This window comes from Myotis daubentonii, chromosome 10 (genome assembly GCF_963259705.1).
Source record: "Myotis daubentonii chromosome 10, mMyoDau2.1, whole genome shotgun sequence".
Classification (NCBI taxonomy): domain Eukaryota; kingdom Metazoa; phylum Chordata; class Mammalia; order Chiroptera; family Vespertilionidae; genus Myotis; species Myotis daubentonii.
In genome coordinates this window covers 75,439,417-75,457,746 of record NC_081849.1, presented here as the reverse complement: position 1 = coordinate 75,457,746, position 18,330 = coordinate 75,439,417, and the positions used below count along the sequence as shown (strand labels likewise).

The 18,330-nt window shown below is 41.9% G+C and overlaps 1 protein-coding gene across 1 annotated transcript in view; it reads left to right on the top strand.

Annotated features, from left to right (window-relative positions):
- VPS41 (VPS41 subunit of HOPS complex) overlaps nucleotides 1-17,870 on the top strand; it is a 138,314-nt gene extending 120,444 nt beyond the window's left edge. The window contains exons 23-29 of the mRNA XM_059655731.1: nucleotides 3,252-3,306; nucleotides 6,820-6,960; nucleotides 7,953-8,089; nucleotides 13,159-13,258; nucleotides 13,361-13,405; nucleotides 16,089-16,168; nucleotides 16,735-17,870. Coding sequence (XP_059511714.1) covers nucleotides 3,252-3,306; nucleotides 6,820-6,960; nucleotides 7,953-8,089; nucleotides 13,159-13,258; nucleotides 13,361-13,405; nucleotides 16,089-16,168; nucleotides 16,735-16,815 — 639 coding nt within the window. The 3' untranslated portion in view covers nucleotides 16,816-17,870. The remainder of the gene's footprint in view (nucleotides 1-3,251; nucleotides 3,307-6,819; nucleotides 6,961-7,952; nucleotides 8,090-13,158; nucleotides 13,259-13,360; nucleotides 13,406-16,088; nucleotides 16,169-16,734) is intronic.
- The last annotated feature ends 460 nt before the right edge of the window (nucleotides 17,871-18,330 follow it).

The window sequence follows — 18,330 nt, the reverse complement described above, 5'->3', positions numbered from 1 at the left end:
AAATTCTCACATGTGTATCCTGACTCTGTTCTACTATCATCCCAGAAGAGTTCAGAGTTGGTAAGAAAGTTCCGTTGTTTAGGATGATGATTTATAGGCATGACGGTATAGAGAGAGGTGGACCATGAACCATCTTTTTAACCAAAATGAATGAGGAGGTGCCGTGGCTGGGTGGCTCAGTTGGTTGGATCATCATCTCCTACACAGAAAAGGCTGCAAGTTCAGTTCTTGGTCAGAGCACATATCTAGGTAGCGGTTTTGATCTCCTGCCTGGGTGCATGTGGGAGACAACCAAAGTCTGTCTCTCTCTCTCTCTCTCTCTCTCTCTCTCTCTCTCTCTTGCCCTCTCCACCCTCCCTTTCTCCCTCCTTCTCTCTCTAAAAATCAATAAAAAGATGAAGATTTAAAAAAAAAAAAAGATGACTATGGAATTTCTAAGTGGTAGTTAGGATTAGACTCAGCCATGAGTGGTAAAAGTTCCAAAATAATAGTGGCTTAAACAGAGTCGCAGTTTAGTTCTCTGTCGCATGGAAGTCCTGGTGGGGTGTTCTGCTGGTGGTGCATGTCACAGGGTCCAAGACCCAGGCTCTTTTCTCTTGCTCCCCCACCTGGTATGACCTTGACCTTGTGATGTGAGCTAGTAGCATCCATGTTCGCAGGATCGGATTGGATGAAAGGACTGAAAATGAGAGAGAGAAGGGTTCACCGTGCTGCTTCTTAAAGAGCACCCCAGACGCTTCCATGTTTCTGGTTCATCACTGGGGAGGCTTGGAGATTTTTTTTTTTTTAATTTTGGGCAGTTCCCCACCTGAAATCTTATTACTGTAGAAGAAATGAGTAAAAGACATTGGGGACAACTAGTTATCTCTGCCATGTAACTTTTAAAGGAATCTTGTGAGAAATTGAATTAATAGTGTTTCCTCCTCTTTGTGACCTTCAGGCCTTCTCATTTCCTCACTGAAATGATTTGTGTACTTTTAAACGCCATCCTAATTTCATTGCCATTCCACAGGAAGGTGTTACTTGTTTTTTTCCCTTTTTTATGTATCATTTGGGTTTTCCCGCCCTACATCATTGATCTCTATGGTCAACATTTTTTTCCTCCCTTTTAGTTGTTAATCTCCAATCATGGACATAGACTTAAATATATATTTTACTCAAAAAATTTTAAGTCAGAAATCAAAATGTCAAAACTAGCTCCTGTTGTCATTTCCCAAGATGGCCCATTGAGCTGAAAGAGCTAAAGAACTTAAGCTGTTCTTTTTACCTCCTTGGTTTTGTTTTTAAAGTAACCTTGGCTGGTTGTTTTTAACTGACTGCTCTAACTGTGCAACCCAGTACTCTTAGTCCTGAAACCTTTTCATTTATTGAAAAAATATTTATTGTACACCTGTGAGCCAGATGTGTGCCAGTGCAGTGAGAGTGAGTGCCTGGGGTCTGGCGTGATGTGGGTCCAAGGAGGCTTTTATCTGAAGGACCTGCCAGGGGTGCACAGTGGAATGGGAAGGCAGCCCTCAAGGCCGAGGGGCAATGGTAGAGAGATGAGCAGGGTCTGAGGCGTTACTGCACAGAAAGGCGGGGCTTCCGAGGCCACAGTAAAGATTCTCAACCTTAAGCAGAGTAACAAAATAAGACGGGTCCTTAGTAGGCATGTGAGTGAGGTTACAGTGAAGGCTCCCGCATACTGCACCCCTTCAGATGCCCCTCTGAAGGGCCACACCGGAACTCAGGTCCTGTATTGATGCGCATAGCCCTCTCTTCATGCTCCCCTGGCCATGAGATTCTGTGTTGTCACTGCTCTGTCACGCTCCCTGGGGGACTCGTGCTGCCTCCACTTCTACTGAGCCACCTCCATCTCCTCCTCATCTTCCTTTTACGTGTCATCGCCATCATCAGCATTTGTATTTCTATCATCGTCGTATCTCCAGCCAATGACTCTCTAGTGCACAGCAGAGTACATAGTAAATTGGTGTCCGTTCCTTTAGATGATTGAATAGTTTATAAGCACATAGTGGTGGTGTTTTTCACACTCAAGGAAATGCTATCACCTTTATAGTCCTTCATTTCTTCACTTGATCTCCTCCTTCTTGATTGTGAGATGTGTTTTTCTCTCACTTTTGACAAATCCTTGAGCAGAGTTATTTTAAACCCTGAGAGCTGGCAGTAGAAATATTCCCGGTACTTAGTTATTTATGTAACAAATGTTTACTGAGCTGGGATGTGCACTCAGTACTGAGGACGTGTGCAGTGAGCAGCATCCTCTCGTGCAGCTGCATCCCATGGAGGGAAACAGCTCCACCACGGACAGTGGAGCAGCTGGGAATGGCAGTGCTGTGAAGGAACCAAGCAGCAGAAAGCAAGAAAGCTTGGTGGGAAGGGGCCTTTCAGCATCTTGCTTTCTGCCTTTACCCATGGAATGCTCTAAGTCAGTGATGGCGAACCTTTTGAGCTCGGCGTGCCAGCATTTTGAAAAACCCTAACTTAACTCTGGTGCCGTGTCACATATAGAAAGTTTTTTATATTTGCAACCATAGTAAAACAAAGACTTATATTTTTGATATTTATTTTATATATTTAAATGCCATTTAACAAAGAAAAATCAACCAAAAAAATGAGTTTGCGTGTCACCTCTGACACGCGTGTCATAGGTTCGCCATCACTGCTCTAAGTTGTCTCAAATATAGGGATGAGCAAAAGTCAGTTGACAGTGGTAACATAAACATATAATGCAACAATGAGTAGACAATAATACAAGAATAAGCTCTGCTGCCCAGTTGGTGTGGCTCAGAGGTTGAGCGTCAACCCACGAACCAGGAGGTCACAGTTCGATCCGGTCAGGACAGTGGCTTGATCCCCAGTACGGGGTGTGCAGGAGGCAGCCAATCCCTAATTCTCTCTCATCATTGATGTTTCTATCTCTCCCTTTCCCTTCCTCTGTGTGAAAATCAATAAAATCATATCTTTAAAAAAAAGATTAAACTCTGCTTTGCATATTCATAACTCTAAATCTACTTTTGCCCACACCTGTACGTTACCATTTGAATTGTATAGGGACCAGTACCTCTCTGAGAGATAAGTGGATCCAGACACCAGCAAACCTAAGGAGAGTTGTGTTTTTGTTTGTTTGCTTTGTTTTTTTTTAAAGTGACGCAATGGAAAAATTCTTTCAAATTGTGTGTTTAAGTGACTCTATTAATATTTGTTCTTGTCTGGTAACCCATGGTAACATTTTTGTCCTGCTTTATTTGAAGGCTCTTGAGATCTGTCACCAGAGAAACTTTGTAGAAGAGACAGTTTATCTTCTAAGTAAGTAGTTTTCTCTCATTTTGGTCCCCATAAACTAAGAAACGGGGTGAAAATGTGATATAAATTGTCTAAGAATTGGCATAGGTTTTAGAGCAAAGTAATATAGAGGTTAAAACCTCTTTGTATAAGAATTTAATACATGAAAAAGGAGGCTTCACAGCTCAATAGAGAATGAAGAGTTATTTAGTAAATGCTGTTGAGGTATCATATTAGTATTGTGTAACAAACAAACACATCAGCTTATATTACCACCATCTTGATAGAAAATAAATAATGTTCATTTTCAAAAATCACACCCTAAATAATGGAGGAAAAGCAATTGAATATATGGTTTTCAAAAGAAAGGGAGAGTTTGTAATATGATCCAGCTGTCAGTTGTCCCTGGTCCTCTGGCTCCTATTTCCACCTTTCAGTTGTCTTAGAAGCAGTAGAGAATTTACAAGGGAAGCATAGTATCCTTTTTAAGTTATAAAAACTTAAAAATCATATACACACTTTTAAAAATTAGCCATTTTTAAAGATATGAACTGTGGGAATATTTGTAGGAAAAGCAAAATGCTATAGAAAATATAACAAATGGGATGTAATTTTACTCACAGGCCAGCTGTTTGCTTTAATAATGGCTGCCCTGAGTGAGAAGGACTCAAGATCCATTACTAGCTCTTGCGGCAGGCCAAGGGCAAGGATAAGGGCAATTGCCCACAGCCAGGCAGTGGCTGTACTTGCTCTGAGTAAAGCTTTCTACATATATTATATTAAAAACTCATGGAAATTGATAATAAAACCATTAAAATGCCAGTAAATGAATGAACAAAGTGTATAAAGGTAATCAAAGTGAAGCATAGTTGGTAAAGAGTTATTTCATGAGAGTTACTGAAAGGGTTTCCCCTGAACTGGGAAGAGAAGGAAAATGAGGTCACTGATCACTGAGGTTGTGGTTGGCACACAGTGTATCGGAAGAGCAATATGCAAAGCTGCCTAAAGAGGCAGAATGACTCCAAGGCCTTTATTTATTTACTTACTTATTTTATTTATTTATTTTTATTGAATTTAATGGGGTGACATTTATCTTCTGTATAATAAAAGCATAAGCAACCGTTACGGTGGAACAACCAGAATGACTGGTCACTATGGTGCACACTGACCAACAGGGGGCAGATGCTCAAATGCAGGAGCTGCCCCCCGGTGGTCACTGCGCTCACACAGGGGGAGCGCCGCTCAGCCAGAAGCCGGGCTCACGACTGGCAAACACAGCAGCGTTGGCGGGAGCCTCTCCCACCTCTGTGGCAGCGCTAAGGAGCAGTAGCAGGCAGGCAGTAAGGCGCGAGGGCTCCCGGACTGCGAGAGGACACAGGCCCGTCTGAGGGACCCCCCCCCCCCGACCCCCATCCCCAGTGCACACATTTCGTGCACTGGGCCTCTAGTATATATCTAAGCCTAGGTGACAGTAACAGCGGAATGACCGGAACGACCGATCACTATGATACCCACTGACCACCAGGAGACAGGTGCTCAACGCAGGAGGAGGGGGAGGGGGGCTCAGCAAGGCCTGGAGGCACATGCTATGGCCCAGGGATCCCAGGAACCGCAAGCCCAGAGCTTGCTTTCCAATAAAAAAAAAAAATCTTTTTTTGAAAAAAAGAAAAGCAGCCAGACACCGCCGCCCTGAGAAGAGCGGCTCCAGGAGGAAAAGGCCTCTCCAGGCCAAGCCCAGCCTGGGTGGGCGCAGCAGAGGACCGTGCACTGACCATGGCAGCACCACCTTCCTCTCCCCGCCCCCTCCCTTCCCCTTCCCCCCCCCCCTCGCCCCCACCTCTCGGTCCCACTGCTCGCAGCAACTCACCCGTGGTGTGCAGGAAACCCCTTCGACTCCAAAGCCGGTTGTGCCGACAGCTGCTCCCCATCCTGCTCCCCATCCTGCTCCATGGTGGACACAGTGCTGCCAGGCTGCTCTGCATCAGCTCCAGCTTCCAGCTTCCTGCCCACCCCTTTGTATACTACATGCGCTTGGGGGCGTGGCTTCGGCCTCCTGGCCAATAGCACTGCAGCACAGCCAGAGTGTGGCAGGACACAGCCACCAGGCTGGCTGGGCATTGATTTGCCGGGGGACTAATGTCCAAGTCCAGTTACACTGATTGTTTACATTTGTAGGGAAGCAGGGCAGCCCACTCCTGCTGCCCGTGTCCCCTTCTAGGCTAAGAAAGGCCCGCTGATCTCCGTGTTCCTCCTCCTGTCCGGAATCAAAACCTCTTGAGGATGAATGATCCCAGCAATGGTCCCAACACACGCTTGGTGTCACTGTCACAGACATTCCCAGTCTTTACAGCCCGTTCCTCAGCCCGCACTGCCCTGCTCCACCTCCTCACCTTGCACTCCCTGAGGACCACCTTATGTTATCCTATTTGAAATGTGAGCAATGCCCCCCTGTCCTTTTTTCTTTCAATAGCTCCCTTGCCCTACATTTCTTCCTCTAAAAACCTTGCATTTTAAATATATATATTTGATTAATTTCAGAGAGGGAAATAGAGATAGAAACAGCAATGATGATAGAGAATCATTGATCAGTTGCCTCCTGCAAGTTCCAAACTGGGGATTGAAACCTCCCACGGCTCCTCCCCCTGGCCGGCAAATCTCCCTCAGTCCCTCCCCTGGCCAGCGGGCCGGTGGCAGCACAGTGGTGAGGGAAGGAGGAGCAGGGGAGGCAGGAAACTGTGCGGCCCCGATGGCGGCTGGCGTTTGTTCCTTCCACGCCCAGCCCAGCAACCGTCGTCTCCTCTCCCGACCCCACGGGGGCCTTCGGGCCCCTATAGGCCCTGATCACCAGCCAGGCCTAGGGACCCCACCTGTGCACAAATTTCGTGCACCGAGCCTCTAGTTAGTTAATAAAATTATATAAGTTTCAGGTGTACAATTCTATTATACATCATGTGTATATTGTGTTGTGTGTGAACCACCCCAAGTCAAGTCTCCTTCCATCACCATTTATTCCCTCTTTCACCTTCCCCCAACCCCTTCACTTCTGGTAATCACCATACTTATGAGGTTGTTGTGGGGTATTTTTTTAAATTTTGTTTTTGCCTCATTTCTTCACTTTTTCTTACCCAACCCTTTAAAAGTCCTAATTGTATGTGGGTATGAGGGGTTCAAATACAGGCCTGTGAGAAGCCAGTCAGCATCTGACAGACCCGGGTTTGGATTCCCGATCTGCTGTTTAGTAGAAACATTTCTGTGTCCTCTTCTATAAAATAGAAATATTAGTGTGACATATCCCATTGGAGTTTAGTAATAATGAAATTATGTCATTCACGTGAAGCACTTAAATGAGTGCTCAGAACACAGTAGACACCTAGCAAATAGGAGACATTTATTTTATTATGTTATGCGAATGTCACATAGGAAAATATGCTTTTGTGTTAGCTTTAAAACTGGGTGAATAAATTAAGAGAGATGCTATTTCTCTAACAACGTTTCATTAAAATGTCCTGAATGAAGTATTTCTCACATCTTTGCTAGGCCGAATGGGCAATAGCCGAAGTGCCCTGAAGATGATCATGGAGGAATTACATGATGTTGATAAAGCAATTGAATTTGCCAAGGAGCAAGACGATGGAGAGCTCTGGGAAGACCTGATTTTATATTCCATCGACAAACCACGTAAGCAGAAAAACCATCTGCGATCATAACTCTTTTCTCTCAATATAGCCAGTTATGTCTAGAGTAAGAATTATCTCAAGACACGGTAAGTTAAAAATATGGTCAAGTATCTATATAAAGATAGGCCAGGCACACCAAAACGCTTTCCAATGCCAGTCCTGTGCAGAGCAGCGTGGAGTCCCATCACTTTGAGTTACCTGAATGTGATAAAGAGCATGTGGCTCACCTGGTAATATTAACTTGTCCCCATGAAGCATATTTTTACCTACTGCACCAGGAATTTACTGATTGGCCCTCTGCTTGACCATTGTGTTGGGTCACCCATCTTGGAAAGAAACAAAAGCAATAATCCAAGTTCTTCTTTGAAGGGAAAAGAAGTGATTCAGAAACTAGCAGCAGCAGTGGTTTAAAATCTCCTCCCTTCTCTTTATTTTTTGGTAGAAGATTTATCTATTTCAGAATTTTCAAGTTCTAGAAATTGCTGTTCTGATTGTCTTTTAAATATGAGGATAGTGTTAGCATGACAAAGTAGTATTTTAAGGATCTTGAAGTAAAGTGGGTGTAAATGTAACACATCATGGACTTGGGTCTGGCTTAGTTTTGAATTTGGGCTTAAAACTCGCTGGTTCTGTGATCCTGGATAGATTAATCACTTCATTTCTCGTTTCTGTAAAATAGGGTCAAATAACACTCCTACCTTGCAGAATATTGGTGAGAAGTGTATGATATTGAGCCATAGCAAAATCTCAATAAATATTTGTTGCACCCTGTTAACATCACAAATTATATTCTGAAGTAATAATTTGTTCTCTGTTTTAAATTCTCTATATTTAGCTGCTTCTTTATGTCATGAGGAAAGTAAAGGAAGATTAGTTCTTGAGAGTTTATAAATTCAAATTTGAAGGACATTTTTTTTCTTTGAGTTGTTTTTGGCTTAAAATTGCATTATGTACATTGCTTATATGTTAATTGCTTTCTGTGGTATTTTATAGCATTTATTACTGGCTTGTTAAACAATATTGGCACGCATGTTGACCCGATTCTACTGATTCACCGTATCAAGGAAGGAATGGAGATTCCCAATTTGAGAGATTCCTTGGTTAAAATTCTGCAAGACTACAATTTACAAGTAAGTATCCTTTTGTAGACAAATAAGTATACTGAGTGAGTTGACTGACTGAAGGATAAACATTTATAGGGTTTATTTTAAATATTAGTCAAATAATTCAATTTGATAGTTACAGTCTGTTTTGAACATTTTACTTGGAAAATTGTTCAGATAGAGAAACTAGAAATATCACCCTTTATGGAAGCCATCTGATATTTAACCACCCCCAAGTTTCCTCTTATTGATGAACAGGTATTCTTACATTTGTGTGGTGAATACAGCATGGCACTGGGGAGGGAGTAGTTACCGTGACTGTTAGATCAGACCACCCAAACCTTTTTTGAGTAGAATGAATATTATGTCCACTTGAGAGAATAAAAAAATATTTTTCAAAGAGTTTGATAATTTCCTTGAATCCACTTAGTAACCTATTGCCTGAAACATGTTAAATACAGGATTTTACTTAACATTTTGTCTGTTTTCTAGACTAGTAACAATTTTATTATCTATAATAATTTAGAATTTGTTGTTTATTTTCATATAAAAAATTTATATGCTAATTTCATAGCATCCTAATCTTTTCTTTAAAAGGACTCTGTGATAATTAATATTTTTTAGAATGCTGGTAGCTTCCATAGAACTTAAAACTATTTAAAGCACGTTTCTTTAACAATTCAGACTACACTTTGCCTACTTTATTTTAAACTGAGTTTTTGTTATAATATGGTTGAAATTGCTTTCCTGGATGCATAGAGAATTTTTCAGGTAGAGCGGGAAGATAAGGTTGGGGTTGGGAGAAGAGAAGTGGTTATCTGGATAAATAAGGAGAGGGGAGGATCATGATGGGGATTTGTGGGGCCTATAGTCACTATGAAAGGTGCAAGTGGGGTGCCTGCTGAATTCAGGTGGTGGCCTCAGTCAGAAAAGAGGCAGGGTGAGCCCTGCCATTGTGGCTCAGTGGGATGGGTGTCATACTAGGCACCAAAAGGTTGCTGGTTCAATGATTCCGTCAGGGCACATGCTCAGGTTTCAGGCTCAGTCCCCGGTAGGGGGTGTGCAGGAGGCAGCTGATTGATGTTCTGTTTTTTCTCTCTTCCTCTCTCTCTAAAAATAAATAAAAATATTTAAAAGAAAAAGAAAAGGCATGGTGAGAAGGAGAAAACATTGAGGAAGATTGATATGAGAAATGTAAAGGAGTGACAGCTGGAGGGACAAGAGCCAGGGAGTGGGATATTGTTACATTAAGTTTCCGAAGGAGTCATTGTGAACATGTTCAGAAAGTGGGGTGAAGGTAGAGGTCATTGGAGTGGAATTAGTGAAGAAAATGTGAGAGCACACTGAGAAGGGGGAGCAGGGGGCTGTCAGCCAAGCTCCATCATTCTTAGTGATCGGGGAGGGTAGTCTCGCAGCTACAGGTGACTGGTATCACTGGGCAACACAACTTTAAAGGAGAAGAGGTTTCTTGAAGGTGGGATATGAGAAAACAAGGAGCCTTCACTCAGGAGGGCTTGTGGGAAATCAGGGTCTTGGGAGAAAAATGGATTAGGACAAAGGGGTAGAGGGCATGTTCTGCAAAAAAAACTCCAAGATATACAGGTATTTATTTATTTGGAGGTTTGCAGATGACCCAATAGTACAGGGTATGCTAGTAACAAATGGATTGTACAAGCTACAACTGGTTGTCTTGAAAATGATGAAGACAAAGGATAAAGGTAATGTTAAATAAAACTTTTAGAAAAACTTAGAATTATGGAGGGAAATGTAAAATTAAGAAAACAAGTGGTAGAGAAGGATGTGGAAAGCAGTTGGCCCATTGATTTGAATAACCTTGAAAAAATGATGGAAAGTCCTATAAGGAAAATTAATGCCTGAAAGATATTATGCTTGGTAAACAATGCCTACAAATGTTTTTTGAGATGGGAACTGATGCCATTATGAAGTTGAGGAAAGAAAAGATTAGACAGTGGTTTACTTGGCTTGGTGAAACTCTAATATGAGATAGATTACAAAGCAGAGATTAATAATGATGTTGTCGTATTGACCAAGTGGAGACATTTTCTAGATGACACAGTAAAGGAGTTCCAAACTGATTTTAATTTCTGAAAGTAATATCAGAGGCTACCCTACACAGAGAATAAAATAGGAAACCAAGATAAAACAGGAGGAAATAGGCAAGAAAGGTTTTGCTGAACAGAGAATGACTTGAACTTTGCAAGGCCAGTAGGCATCCTTTGGAAAACAAAGACTACCTTTGGGGGAGAGAGATGATGGGTCCTTAAAACTTCTTCTCAGCTTAACTTATGTAGCCTATAAATACTCTGAAAAATGTCACAAAATGTATTTGCAAATTCTGTAAAGTCTGAGAAGATATGGGGAAACAGCCAACATAACCATAAAAAAAGAAAGTCCTTGTAGACCTAATTAAATTTTTAACATCTAAAGTCAATAAGAAATAAAAGTTCATTTGACCAAATGTCAAGGTCAATGATAAAGACTAAGATTTTAAGAATTCAAGTATAATAGATTTAAAAGAGAGTAAAAATAGATGTAATCTACGTTGATAGGTATTTGCTTTGCTTAACATGTTCAACAGTATATAAACTAGAAATTATTTTTTCTAAACCAGAGAAGCTTTAGCTTTTTGGATACATGATAGACTAAATTGAATACTCCTTTATTGTTAAAAAAGAATGTTAACTAGGATATTAAAAGATAATTTATTTCCATTTCATAGCTGATCCCAACAGATATGAACAGGTGCCAGGAAACACTGAGAGCAAACCCAAAGTAGAAAGGGGATGTTGTTGCTATGGTAGCCCTCTGGAGTACCAGACACAGCTTCTAGATTATGGGCTTCTTATACCTATGCTAGTGACCCGGTGCACGGATTCGTGCTCAGTGAAAGGAAATTAATTAGAAGGTGGCCGGCAGGGCGGGACTTGGCGAGAAGAGCCAGACACACCCTGGAGTCAACCTCCCGTGGTCCCTCCCCAGCTCCAATCATGCACTGGTGGGGTCCCTCGGCCTGGCCTGTGCCCTCTCGCAATCCAGGACCCCTCAGGGGATAGTTATATATAAAAAGTAAAAGGCTAAGATTATCCAAGAAAAATAAGGAGAGTAGATTTATCAGATATCAAAGCTTAATATGTGGAAATGTAAAATGGTATAACCACTACTTAACAGTTACTTAAAAAATTAAACATCTACTCCATGACATAGCAATTTCACTACTAACTGTTTACTCTAAAGATAAAAAGCAGGTCCACAAAAGATCTGTGCAAGAATGTTCTTTGTAGCTTTATCCTTAATAAAGTCTAGACTGCCAGGCCTCCCTCCCCTTCTCCTGTATTATTCATGCAACAGACTTAACACATCCACCTAGCTCTTTCTGAAACATTTTACCAAACATACAGTCATTGACACTTTTCCCTAAAATTTTATTTGGGTATTCGAGGCTAAGGAGCTTTATATTGTTTGCTTATAAATTTTCTTAAAGTTTACTTACATGAGTATTTCTTAGCTATCTTTCTTACTGTATTTGTTATTTTTTCTGCTTTAATGATGTCAAAGTTTTAATGTCTTTTTTTTAAATGAATCAGAAAAATTCAACCAGTGCCTCAGTTAATGTAGAAACATTGTTACCATTGGTTATTTCCTGCTCACCGATACTGGAAATGGCGGGTGTAAAACTTTAATCTGGACATCAGGTTTGTTTTCTTGAATATTAGCCTTCATATAATTAGGGGAAAGCCCTCTGGCTGCATTCACCCAACACCAGGGCTCTGTGGGGTTTGAGAGGAGCACCTGGTATTGCAGATGACTGGGGATGGAGGACCAAGTCGGTCACTCCCTCCTTCCCTTCCCTCGTGGCCTGAAAACAAGAAAGCAAAACGCTGTGACGCGGAGCTGGACCGCAGTGAGGCGGCAATGTCATCATCATGTGGGTTTCCACAGCAGCACAGGGAACATGCACAGAAGCACAGGCACTGCAACAGACTCTCTGTCCTTCCAGCCTTGAGTGTCTCCCTCTTTGAAAAGCAATAAGTTCTTGTAAAAGTGTCATCTGGCTTGAAAACACTTCACACAGCCTCTCAATTTCTAATAAAATACCTAAGAAAACTCAGAAAAGGGTGGAAACTCACACTCTGTCCAGCAGAATGGGTTTGAAAGGTAAAGTAGGTTGCCTCTTACCTGCTTAAAAGAAGGTGGGCAGTTTTGTCTTCCCAGCTCTGAAACAAAGTCACTATCAATCAAAACGGGCATTTGACCTCTGCTACCTGCATCCTCACTTTGGAGGCTGCTGAAGGCTTAGCTCTGTAATTCTCCAGGCAGAGAGAGGGGAAATAAGGTAGCCTGTGACTAACAGGAAAAATGCATAAGCAAAGAGGACAGCACTGGGAAGAAGGGAAGAAAGTGAGTCCTGAGACAGAATATGTAATATCTGTGGTTGGTTTTCAGTTGCCAGCCTTTTCAGAATCACCAAATTTGAGGATTAATATAATCAATTACTCTTACACATCACATTAATTGCTAAATGGTTTGCACCCTGAAGGGGGTTTAAGGACAGAGATCACATCTGTTTAATTTATTGCTTCATTTCTTCTGCCTAATGCATAATAGAGACTCAGTACAGTGAAATATTTGTGCAGTAAGGAGATGGATTTATGAAATAAATTACTTTGGAATAGCAGGTTTTCCATCCTGGGCAAAGACCAGGGGCTTGGAATGACCAAGTCACGTAGGGGCCAAACGCTGCCAGAGAGAGTCTGTATTGGGAAGACCTATAAGACAGCAGTAGGGGTAGTTAATAGAGGGCCTTCTGCGCCAGACTTTGGCTTGGTATTTGCTTTCACGAGCTCTAAAGGCACCACTGTAGGTTCATGAGAAAAATTGCCATCATGACTGAGTGGAGGCTGGAAAGGTGGGTCTGGCAGTGGCTTGGAGGGAAGAGGGTACTGAGAGCAGGGAGCCAGTGGGTGCCTCTGAAGTATTTTAAAGAAACCGATTTTCTGAATCCCCGGTAAGAGCGCCCTCTCCCACAACTGTAGAGTCTTTTGAAGATGCCATTTCTTTTATAATGTGCGCCTTAGATTCTGCTTCGTGAAGGCTGCAAGAAGATTCTCGTGGCGGACTCTCTGTCTTTACTGAAGAAAATGCATCGAACTCAAATGAAAGGCATTCTGGTCGATGGTGGGTACAATGAGGTGATCATGGTGGAACTGGATGCCTCCCTTGGGGAAGAGACAGAGCAGGAAACATTGTGTAACCACGTGTGTGTGTGCTTCCTTGCAGAGGAGAACATCTGTGAATCGTGCCTGTCCCCTATTCTTCCATCAGGTGAGATTTTTTAGGAGAGGAAAAGAAATCCCCAAATATGTGTTCATAATGAGTGGTATTTTTATAAAATTATATAGCTTTCAGGATCATCAAGTTTAGAGAAGATTTTCAGCCCACAACTCTACTCACTTGCATGCTGATGGTGCCATTCTCAAATTGTGGAGTAAATTGGCCTCGCCTGACAGGCTTGTAAAACCACCATGCTGGTCTTACCCACCGAGGTTCTGATTCAGTAATTCCAGAGTATGACATAAGAATTTGCATTTCTAACAAGCTCCTAGGTGATGTTGATGCTACTGGTTCAGGAGCCATACTTTGAGAAGCACTGCTCTAGAATAAAACAAAATAAAATGAAGACTTACCATCAGGTGTTTTAAGTTCCAAGGTTGAAGAACCATGTGTGTATGTGGGACATTTTCTTATAGGTAGCTTTCCCTTTCCTTTAAATTGTTTTTCTTCTGATCCATTCTATACTACAAAGCTACAATAATCAAAAAAGTGTGGTATTGGCATAATAACAGATATATAGATCAGTGGAATAAAATAGAGATCCCAGAAATAAACTCTTGCTTATATGGTCAATTAGTCTATGACAAAGGAAGCAAAAATATACAATGGGGTAAAGACAGTCTCTTGAATAAGTGGTGGTGGGGGAAACTAACAAGCAAAAAAATGAAATTGGACCATATATAAAAATAAACTCCATGTGGATTAAAGACTTAAAAGTGCTGATACCATAAAACTCCTAGGAGAAAACATAGGTAGCAAACTCTTTAACATCACTCTTAGCAATATCCTGTGGGATGTGTCTCCTCCAGCAAGAGCAACAAAAGAAAATATTAACAAACTAGAGGCCCAGTACACAAAAATTTGTGCACTCAGGGGTCGGGGGGGTTCCCCTCAGCCCGGCCTGAGCCCTCTCACAGTCCAGGACTCCTTGGGGGATGACCACCTGCTGTCTTAGGCCCGCTTCCCAGGGGATTGGGCCTAAGCTGGCAGTCAGACATCTCTCTGGCAGCCTGGGAGCCCTTGGGGGATGTCCAACTGATGGCTTAGGCCCGCTCCTTCCAGGACATCCTTAGCGCTGCCAAGGAGGTGGGAGAGGCTCCCGCCACTGCTGCTGCACTCGCAACTGTCAGCCCGGCTTCTGACTGAGCTGTGCTCCCCCTGTGGAAGCGCACTGACCACCAGGGGGCAGCTCCTGCATTGAGCATGTGCCCACTGGCGGTCAGTGTGTGTCATAGTGAATGGTCATTCTGCCTTTAGGGTCATTTGCATATTACCCTTTTATTATATAGGTTGGGACTATATCAAACTGAAATTTTTTGCACAGTGAAGGAAACTCCAACAAAATAAAAAGACAGGGTTCATATCTAAAATATGTAAGGAACTCATACAACTTAACACTAAGTAAACCAAACAATCTGATTAAAAAATGAGCAGCGGTCCTGGCCAGTGTGGCTCAGTTGGTTGAGCATCTTTCCATGCACCAGAAGGTCACTGGTTCAATTCCCGGTCAGGCCACATGCCCACCTTGCAGGTTCGATCCCCATTTGGGGTGCATATGAGAGGTAACTGATCAGTGTTTCTCTCATATTGATATTTCTCTCTCCTCCCTTTGTCTCTATCTAAAATATCAATAAAAACATTTTTTTTAACCCTGACCAGTTTGGCTCAGTGGATAGAGCGTCGGCCTGCGGACTGAAGGGTCCCAGGTTCGATTCCAGTCAAGGGCATGTACCTTGGTGGCAGGCACATCCCCAGCAGGGGGTGTACAGGAGGCAGCTAATCAATGTTTCTCTCTCATCGATGTTCCTAACTCTCTATCCCTCTCCCTTCCTCTCTGTAAAAAATCAATAAAATATATTTTTTTAAAAAACAAACATTTAAAAATGGGCAAGAGACCTAAATAGACATTTCTCCCAAGAAGACATACAGATGGCCAACAGAAATATGAAAAGATACTGAAAATCACTAATTATCAGGGAGATGTAAATTAAAACCACAGTGGGATATCATCTCACACATGTCAGGATGGCTATCTTTAAATAATCAACAAATAACAAGTGTTGGCGAAGATGTGGAGAAAAGGGAACCCTTGTTCCCTTTTGGGATTATAAATTGGTGCAGCCACTATGGGAAAAGAATGGAGATTCCTCAAAAACATTAAAAATAGAGCTGCCAAATGACCCAGCAAGTCCACTTCTCTGTATTGATCTGAAAACAAAAACAAAAAAACAAAAACATTAATTCAAAAAGATATATGCACCCCTATGTTCATTGCAGCATTATTGACAATAGCCAAGATATGGAAGCTACATGTCCATCAATAGATGAATAGATATAGATGTATATATAATGCAATATGACTCAGCCATAAAAAGGAATGAAATCTTTCCATTTGTTACAACATGGTTAATTAGAGGGTATTATGCTAAATGAAGTAAATCAGAAAGAAAAATGCCATATGATTTCACTGATATGTGGAGTCTTAAAAAACTCACACACACAAACAGATGAATAAACAAAACAGACAGATCTATACATATACAGAGACAAAAAGCTGATGGTTGCCAAAGGGAAGGGGGATTGTAGGGTAGAGCAAAAAGAAGAAGACTGGTTTTAAAACCTCTGACCTGCTTGTTGCATTGAGTCCTTCTCCTTTCCTGTCCTCTACCCCCAGATGCAGCCAAGCCCTTCAGTATGGTGGTCTTCCATTGCCGGCATATGTTCCACAAGGAGTGCCTGCCTGTGCCCAGCATGGTGAGTGGGCAGCTAGGCCACCATCAGCTAAAAAGAAATGGATGCAGTCAGGGGGACGTGCTCAACTTTCTAGCCTGTCATTTTATGGCTCTGTGCGTTCTCAAAGTTACAGTATAGTTTTATATCACATAAGAAAAATTAATTCATCTAATTCTCAAATGTAAAAATGCTTAGAATACTATACTGAACATTATAAAATCATATTCATTTAAATGAATTTGTTCAGGTAAAACTGATGACTGTTGAGCTATAGAGCTGTGGACACGTGAGATACAGTGAGAACCATTTTATGTCTTGTACAACTTTCTCAACCTGATTTCAGTACCATGACTCTGCTTTTTTTAGTGTCAAGTCATATTCCTCTGTCAGATTACACTTGTTTTGCTGTTCTAGACGGAATCCTATGTGAACCAGCAATAATATACAGGAAAAGGGAGTGGCATTTCATAGTGTCCCGCTACCCCCTGACTGATTCTCCCATAATACTTCTGAATATGAAAGTAGAAAGATAAGATATATATATATACATATATATATTTAAATCTGTGTTTTTTATTGCATTTTAGACCTCTCCAGCGCAGTTCTGCAACATCTGCAGTGCTAAGCACCGGGGACCAGGAAGTGCCATTTTGGAGATGAAAAAATAGCTATGTTCTGTTTGTCAGTCTCTTTCTCACCGCTCTTTTGAAGATGATTTTTTCAACAACAGAAGCATTTGTTGATACCAGTGCTGTTAAGAGTTTTGTACATGTTTATGCTATGCTCAAAAAAACTTTCATCTTCACTTGTCTACTAGAGTTTTCTCTTTGCATTTGCAGTTGATAAAGATGTTAGGTTTTTTTTCCCCCATCCATGCCTTGAAATATTTGGGTCCATGGCTAATATTTCATCGTTTATTTGTTTAGCTCACTCTTTGTTTAGGAATGGAAACTTAAGTGTGGGCGTTGGAAATGAAGTTTTAGGTCCTAGTAAAACTGCCTCCAGCTGTCTGAGCATCGCCAGTGTGGCTGTCCAGCCAGCTCCTGCCACATTGGGCCTCGTTCTGCATGCTCTGCAATTCGTTCGTTCTGGATCTGGCTTTTTTTTATGTCATCCATTGTGGTTATTTTCTTAGTAGGTATTTAATGAAACATTATGCAAATTGTCACTTATCCAGTGATGTCTGGGTGACACGAGCAGGTGACATCATGCAATGTCATATTGACTGATCACATGTTCTGTGTGTCCCAATAACTAGCAGAGTCTGGCCCTGGCAGTCACTCAGCATCTGTTAATTGAATAAATATCAGCTCGGCCCATGTGAAAGCCTCACCTTTATTGGGTTGAACAGCTTTGGTCAAGAATTCTGGCACCCTCAGAAGGAATGGAAGAGACTTTGAGCACCTTAGAGTGACGGGCTGTGGTTAGGTTTGTGACAGGGAGGAAAGCATGATACTGTAGAATCTGAAGGATTCTCAGGGGAAATGGCACTGATGCCGGGGCATGGGCTCAATGATGATTTTATTCTCTGGAGCCTCCTCTGCCCTCATCGAACAGAAAAAGCATAAGAAAGAGGGAGAGAACTCAACCATGTGACTGTTTTCTGTTTATTGGCTCCATCCATCTTGGGATGTGTTGGCATTCTCTACTGGGTATGAAAATGTGAAAAGGATATACTCACTGCCATGAACAGGAATAAACGCAGCTTTCCACTTCTATCTTTTGGGGAGAGGGCAGGATTCTAATGAGTACTGAGCACATACCAACCCTGAAACTGGTACAGTCATTCCCCTGAGCAGCATCTCACTTCATTCTCATGGTGCCCCAAGAAGAATATATCGTATCCCTCAGTTTACTGATGAAGAGACCAAAATGTAGAGATGTTATCGCAGTGGCAGAGTGACTGCCTAACTCAGACCACAGGGGTCTGCTTTAAGAAATCACAGGGCCAGGTTCAGAGGAAATGCACAGCACATCTCATTGCATGGGAGTTAAACAGAATATTCTCTATTAGACAACAGACTTTCCAGTAGGCTTAAGTATTTAGAACTGGAAGGTTCTTAATTGTTAGTGAATGTAATGCTCAGTCCTCTCATATTTCCTTATTCTGAGAGAGAAACATCAATGATGAGAGAGAATCATTGATTGGCTGCCTCCTGCATGCCCCCTACTGAGGATCAAGC